Raw genomic sequence first — 6,140 nt, forward strand, 5'->3', positions numbered from 1 at the left:
CCCAGCGCTCACCCCTTTCCCTATCGAGACGCTTCAGATTGCCTTCCAGGGCCGCTTCCTGCAGCTACAGCAGTCTCGAGGCCAGGAAAGGAGTGAGTGGACCCCGCGTGACCGACGGAGAGAAGCGGCCAAGGCCCTGTTCGTCTCGGCCCCATCTGCAGACGCGGCTCCGTTCGCCTTTTTCCCGGGACCAGTAAACAGACTTCCAAATTAAGTCAGGTCTAGACGGCGAGGGGCGGGGAGGGGAAAGAACATATTTGGTAGTAACTCCATCCAGGGCAAGGGTGATCAGACCGAGGGTGCCATAGCTCATAGAATTGTGACTCTCAGTGACCCGCTCCGCAGCGAGTTGGGGTGGGGTGGGGCAGCCCCCTTTGGCAGCGCTCAGGCGATGTCTGCCCTTCCCCTTCCACGCTCGTGTGCTGGGCGTGGGGCCAGGTCGAGCGGAAGCTCCCACCCCACAGAATTCAGACCTTAGCTGTAACATCTCCCCTGCCCGGCGGGGCCTGAGCTGGGTGATTTAACCACCTTCACAAACTGCCCGGTGTTGGTGGGGGGGGCGGGGAACTGCTGCCCATTCCAGCACAAGTGTTCAACCTTTCCAGATTTTCCTTTGTTTTCCAAAATGTGAGGCCTACTGAGAATTCTCCCAACCAGCACACCCTCTAGATCCAACCAGTAACCCTCTTGAAATCTCTGAGTCTCTTCTAGATACTGAAAACAGTATCTCAGCAGCCAGACACTAGAGAGGAAGCTGGCCGTGTCCACAGTTAGGGCATCACGGGAAAAGAGTCCCCAGAAAGTCAACAGAGAGGACTGCTGGTGCCAGCAAGCACCTATATCCCCACCCCCCCCCCTCCATTTTCCTTACAAGTTCCTGGGGCTTGAGGGTGTTGATCCAGGAAGACAGAGATGGAGTCAGAATGAGCTGAAAAGAAGAGGAAGACAAGGTAGAGGCAGGCGAGACAGGAAAAAAGAAAGTTGACATTCTAGGCAATAAATGAGTACATGCCAAATACGAATCAATCCCCCCTGCTCAAACACTTTCAGGCCTAGAGAAAAGTGCTGGGAGAGGCTCTGTCCATAGTGTACTCAGCCAATTTTCCTGTAGGTTCATCAGAGATAACAGAAAGAGCAACAGATTACCTAGGGACTACGACTTCTGTCTACACCTCTCTTTCTTCCTCCCCTCCCCAGAGCAACTAAGAGTTCCCCAACAGCTATATCAGGGTACCAAAGAGACTGAGAAATTAGAGGTAGGAACAGAGGTCAAAGATTTTTTTTTTCCTCCCAGGGGTGGATGTTGAGGGGGGATGCGATGGGGGAGAGGCGGAGAGTTGGGGACAGGAGAAAGATTCCTTACTACAAAGATTTAGGAGGCCAGGAGCCCAGAGGTGAAAATCTTGGAACAAAGAGCAGAAAGTCCTGCCAGGGGTGTTCCCAAGGCCAGCAGCCCAGTCAGACACCTTCCCGGGCCCAGGAAGCCAGAAGAAGCCGCTGCGCAGCCTGTGCGGGGGAATAACTATTTCAGAGCAGAGACGAAACCCACGACTTCTCCACTTTCTCAAAAACAGTCTCCCACCACATCCTAGTCCCAAGGAGGCTCAGCCAAGGATTAGAAATAAAGAATTAACGTTGAAATCTACAGGGACAATCCATCTATAAAAATAATTGTTTATTCAGGGCTCTTTAAAAATGGAATGTCCAAGGCCGACTGTTTTAAAACGTTGGCTCAGCTGTGTAAGACCACAGTAGCTACTTCTGCGGTTTTAAGACACAGAAGTCTGGCTTTGAAAACTACTCCTTTGGTGTCTTTCTCTTTCTTTTTCCTCCTGGTAGAAGTAGTTAAGCTTTTCTACTCTCTATTGCCGAATCCCAAGACTGCTCAAGGTTTGGTTCTACTTAATTCAGAAGCAGAACAAAACTCTCTCTTCCTGTGGGGCAAAGACTCTGGTCTCAGCCTCCTTCGCTGGTTCAGGATCCTTTGAGCCCCCACACAATTCGAATCCTGTCAAGCCAATGCTGAGCCACTCCCCTACCACCAAAAAATGCCATTTAAAGCCAAATCAAAACCAAACAAAAGATGGGGTTTTTAATCAGAAAAAGAATCCTTTTAATTTGTATAATTTATTAGAAGCCTCTTAGGAACTATATTTAAGCCAGATATCTACATAAGTTACAACAGAAAAAGACTGACGCTGCAAATACCAAACTGCCAAATAATATACACAGATTTGTCTTGGCCCATAAAAAATATGATGGGCTGGGGAAGGGGAGGGGGACTGCTTTTTTTGTTTTTGCTTTTTACAACAAAATGTACAGATTACTAAAAACTAAGTGTTTAGTCCAACTTTTGACAGCGTTTTACAACTACAAGTTCACATCAAACATAAAACGATTTTAACCAGGGCCGATCTCAGCTGAGCCTGGGTGGCCAGGGGAGGCAGGAGGGGGCATTTCCTTTGTGTCAGTGGCAAGCGGGTTCTGTCTTTTCCTTTCCCCAGCCCCCTGTCGCCCCTTCAAAGAAATCCCCGTATTTACAAGCGAGTCCACTTTGCTGGCACGGTGTACCCAGAGTGACGATTTCGATCTTAAGCGTCCAGAGCCATGTCAGCGTAGAGCCCTCTCCAAACTACATCCCGCCCGAGCGTGGGAAACCCATTTGAATCACCCCCAAAGACACCCCCAAAGCGGTTCTTGTTATGTCCTTCTCTGCTTAAAGACTCCTTAGAAGAATTGGATTCGCTTGGTTGTTTTATTTTCTTTAAAAAAAAAATCCTGCACATTTTAGAAAAAAAAGAAAAGAAAGACGTCCAGCAGTTTGGTCTTTGTGGTTTTTTTTCCCTTGGTCTCAACGGGACAGGTTCTTAAGAAAAGTCGAAGCGCAGGGTGTAGCGGGTGGTTGGTGGTGTGTGACCGGGCAGGAGGGGGAAGCGATGAGGCAGAGCGCTGGGCTAGGCCCGGCCCGGCGTCCTCTCACCAGGTCCGACCGTATAGCAAGGTGGAGCAGGACATGGTGCCGTAGTCCGAGCCCGAGGAGTTCAGGTGGGGCAGGCTGGAAACCTGGCCCTGCAGCGCCGCGGGGCTGGCGGCGTGGTGCGCCAGGTCCGGAGACTGGCCCGCGCTGCCCGGCTGGTGGCCCGGGTGGGCACCCAGGCCGGGGCCACCGCTGCCCACCGAGATAGCTGCCGCGGCAGCCTGAGCGGCCTGCGCCTGCTGCTGCGCCTGCTGCTGCGCGTGGCCTTGCAAGCTGGCGGCGCCCGGAGCGGGGGCGCCCGCCTGGCAGGGTTTGCCGTCTTTCACCAGGACCGGCACGGCCACGCGGCGCGGGGACTGCTGCTGCGCTTGCTGCTGCTGCTGCTGGCACCCCGCGCCGCCGCCGCCGCCGCCGCTGTCCTGCTGCAGTTGCTGCTGAGCCGCCTTGTCCTTGGCTTGGCGCTTCATCTTGTAGCGGTGGTTCTGGAACCAGATCTTGACCTGCGTGGGTGTCAGGTGGATCATGCTGGCCAGGTGCTCGCGCTCCGGCGCGGACAGGTACTTCTGTTGCTTGAAGCGTCGCTCCAGCTCATACACCTGCGCCTGGGAGAAGAGCACCCGGCGCTTCCGGCGCGGTGCGCTTGGAAGCGGGGCCATATTCTTGCTCACGTCCCCCAGAGAGCCCAGGCCGCCCATGCCGCTCATGTTCATGCCGCTCGCCGGGCCCATGAAGCGGGAGACTGTAAGCGACAAACGCACAGGGTCGGCAGGGGCCGGGCCGGGCCAGACCACCTCTGCCGCCTGCGCCCTTGGGCCAGCCCGGCCCGCCCCGACGGCGCCCTTCTCACCTAGGTCGCCTCCACCCTGAGAGGCCCAGCCGCGGCAATCGAAGGCGCCTGCCTCGAGGCCGCGCCGTCGAGGGGGTGTACTGGAGAGCTCCCCGCCTCAACCCCGGCTACCTCCCTCTGTCTCAGTGCTTTACCCATAAAAGCAGAGTGGAGAAAACCTTCCCTGTTCCTTTCCTGCCCAGCCCTCCGGATTCGTGGGGTTAGCCGGCAGCAAACCGGGCTCACGTCAGGAGCCGGGGTCTAACGGTAGACACCCAGCCGTGGGAGCTTGGGAGAGGGAGGTGTTCACTTTCGAAAGCTTGAGACCCCAGACTCTTTGTGCCTTGGCCGCTGGCTCCTGTCAGCCCGCTGAGGGCACTGGCTTGGCCCATTTAGAACCCCGTCTGGAGCCGCGCGCCCTCCCACCTGCCTAGCCTGGAGAGTGGGCCAGGCCCGGGGCCTGAGCGCGTCCCAGCAGGGCACCCTCCCTCCCGGCCAGGCCGCGCCCCTCCGACCTCTGCTCATCCCGGTTCTCTTAGCTGGGGGGACGCCTGCCTCCGCGCTCTCCCGCGCCGGAGCAGAGCGGCCAATTGGCCGCATCTGGCAAACGCCAAATACTAGTTCCTGCCCTCAGGACTCCAGGGCTACCGAGTCCCTCTTCTTGGACTCCTCAGCTCAACCAGGGCAGACTCCCCAGCTCCTACACCCGACTCCTTGGCGCCACTGCCCGGCCGCCCACCTCTGATGCCCAGCGCGCAGCCGGCAGGCGCCGCGCCTTCCCGGCAGGTCTTCCCCGCGCCTCCTGTGCTCAACCCGCGGCCCCGCGGTGGGGCGGCCTCACTTACTGGCGGGGAAGCGCGGGTCTGGGTTGGCGCCGTACCATCCGGGGCCCGAGGCGCTGTTCCGCATGGTGTCCTGGTACGGCGGCAGCTCGCTCATGTTGCCCAGGTTGCCGTTGCAGTAGCCCCCCACGGCGGAGTGCGAGAGCTGGGGCACCCCCGCCGCCGTCATGTGGTAGGCGGCGGTGACTGCGCCGTGGTGCCCCACGGCGTGCTGCTGCATGGCCGCGGCCGGCGGTGCCGCCTGGCCCTGCCTGTAAGCCGCCAGCGGAGCCCCGAGGCCGCCGCCCTCCATGCCCACTTTCTTGTAGCTTTCCTCCAGGGGACTCAAGATGTCAGACACTGAGAACGGAGTCGTGTGCTTTGGACTCATCGACATGATTCGGCGGCGGCTGGAGGAGGAAGGAAGAGGAGGAAAAAAAAGGGAGAGGGGGAAGGCGAAGCCTCGCTGCTTTTTTTTTTTTTTTTTTTCTCCCTTTGCCAAATATTCTGGTGTTACCTTAACGCCGATCTTGTTGGATGTACACGTAACCGAGTGGACCGAGTCCGCCTTAATTGGCTTGAGTGGAGGCTCGGGGGCTGCCTCGCGTTTGTTTTAGCCCGGCGCCAGGTTTTAGGCAGCCACCAGAGGCGGGGCGTAAGCGCTAAAGCAACAAGACAATAGAAGCCTACATCTTGCCCGAGATAATTAGCTTACATGCTGATGACAAGGTAAACACCTTTAAGTTTCACTTGTCAGGATTTTTAGGTCTCAAAGAGGGAGAGAGAGAGACAGAGAGAGAGAGAGGCAGAGACGCGACCCAAAGCATTTCTCCCCCGGACCCCCTACCCTCATTTTTGTGGGGTACGCTGGCGCGCGGGAGGGGGGGGTGCGGAGTCGGGGGGAGGAAAAGGAGGAGGGAACCGAGAGAGGGGAGGGCAAGAGGTGGGATGGGGAGTAGCCGAGGAGGAGGAGGGCTGCTGGGGAGGAAGGAAGGTGAATGCTGCTTTGCAACCAACTTTCGGAGTTACAAAGTGAACCACTTTCCCATTCGGTCGGGGCTCCCGGGGCGGGGACAGGGAGTGGGCCGAGGACGGGGTGGGGGTTTCACCTGAGCCTGCCGGGGCCGCTCCTCCCTCCCGCCGCGGCCTCCCAGCCCCGCGCCTTCCCACTGCCTCCGGACCACATCTGGCTTCGCGGCGCCGAGCCCCAGTCGCCACCAAAGGAGCTCGGGAGTCAGGGGCCGCACCCCGGGGCCGCACTGTTGGTCTGCTTGTCTGTCAGTCTGTCTGCCTCTTCTGCCTCCGTCAGAAGGACACCTCTGCTCCCCGCCCCCTTTCCCCCCTACCCGAGAGAGAATCCCCGCGGGTGGAGGGGGCGCTGAGCAAGGGGGGATCGGCTGCCGCCGACAGGCTGTCCCAGATCCCCGCGCCCCCCCCTTCCCTCCAGCTCAGGGTCTTCTCAGAGGCCCAGGGCCTTCGGCCTCATGCCCACCCCGCCCCCCAACCCCCACACGGC

The 6,140-nt window shown here is 58.4% G+C and overlaps 1 protein-coding gene across 2 annotated transcripts; it reads right to left on the reverse strand.

The window, feature by feature from the left end:
• Positions 2,090–5,933, reverse strand: NKX2-1 (NK2 homeobox 1). Of its 2 annotated transcripts, XM_018065907.1 has the most exons (4): positions 5,734–5,809; positions 5,142–5,286; positions 4,649–5,034; positions 2,397–3,716 (listed from the first exon to the last, which is right to left on the reverse strand). In XM_018065907.1, exons 3-4 carry the CDS (start codon positions 5,019–5,021, stop codon positions 2,977–2,979), a joined length of 1,113 nt encoding a protein of 370 aa, XP_017921396.1. In that variant the 5' UTR covers positions 5,022–5,034; positions 5,142–5,286; positions 5,734–5,809; the 3' UTR covers positions 2,397–2,976. The 2 variants fall into 2 exon arrangements, with proteins under 2 accessions (XP_017921395.1, XP_017921396.1); XM_018065906.1 differs by lacking the exon at positions 5,142–5,286 and having other exon boundaries at positions 2,090–3,716; positions 5,734–5,933.

The sequence above is a fragment of the Capra hircus genome, chromosome 21, assembly GCF_001704415.2.
Source record: "Capra hircus breed San Clemente chromosome 21, ASM170441v1, whole genome shotgun sequence".
NCBI lineage: Eukaryota > Metazoa > Chordata > Mammalia > Artiodactyla > Bovidae > Capra > Capra hircus.

What these genes read in the sequence shown, in the direction of transcription:
- NKX2-1 (XM_018065906.1), bottom strand. Translation starts at nt 5,810, where the DNA reads ATGTGGTCCGGAGGCAGTGGGAAGGCGCGGGGCTGGGAGGCCGCGGCG. An exon ending in AGCGGCCCCGGCAGGCTCAG is followed by an intron (nt 5,035 to 5,733) that starts GTGAAACCCCCA and finishes TTCCTCCTCCAG; the next exon opens with CCGCCGCCGAATCATGTCGA. An exon ending in AGACCCGCGCTTCCCCGCCA is followed by an intron (nt 3,717 to 4,648) that starts GTAAGTGAGGCC and finishes TGTCGCTTACAG; the next exon opens with TCTCCCGCTTCATGGGCCCG.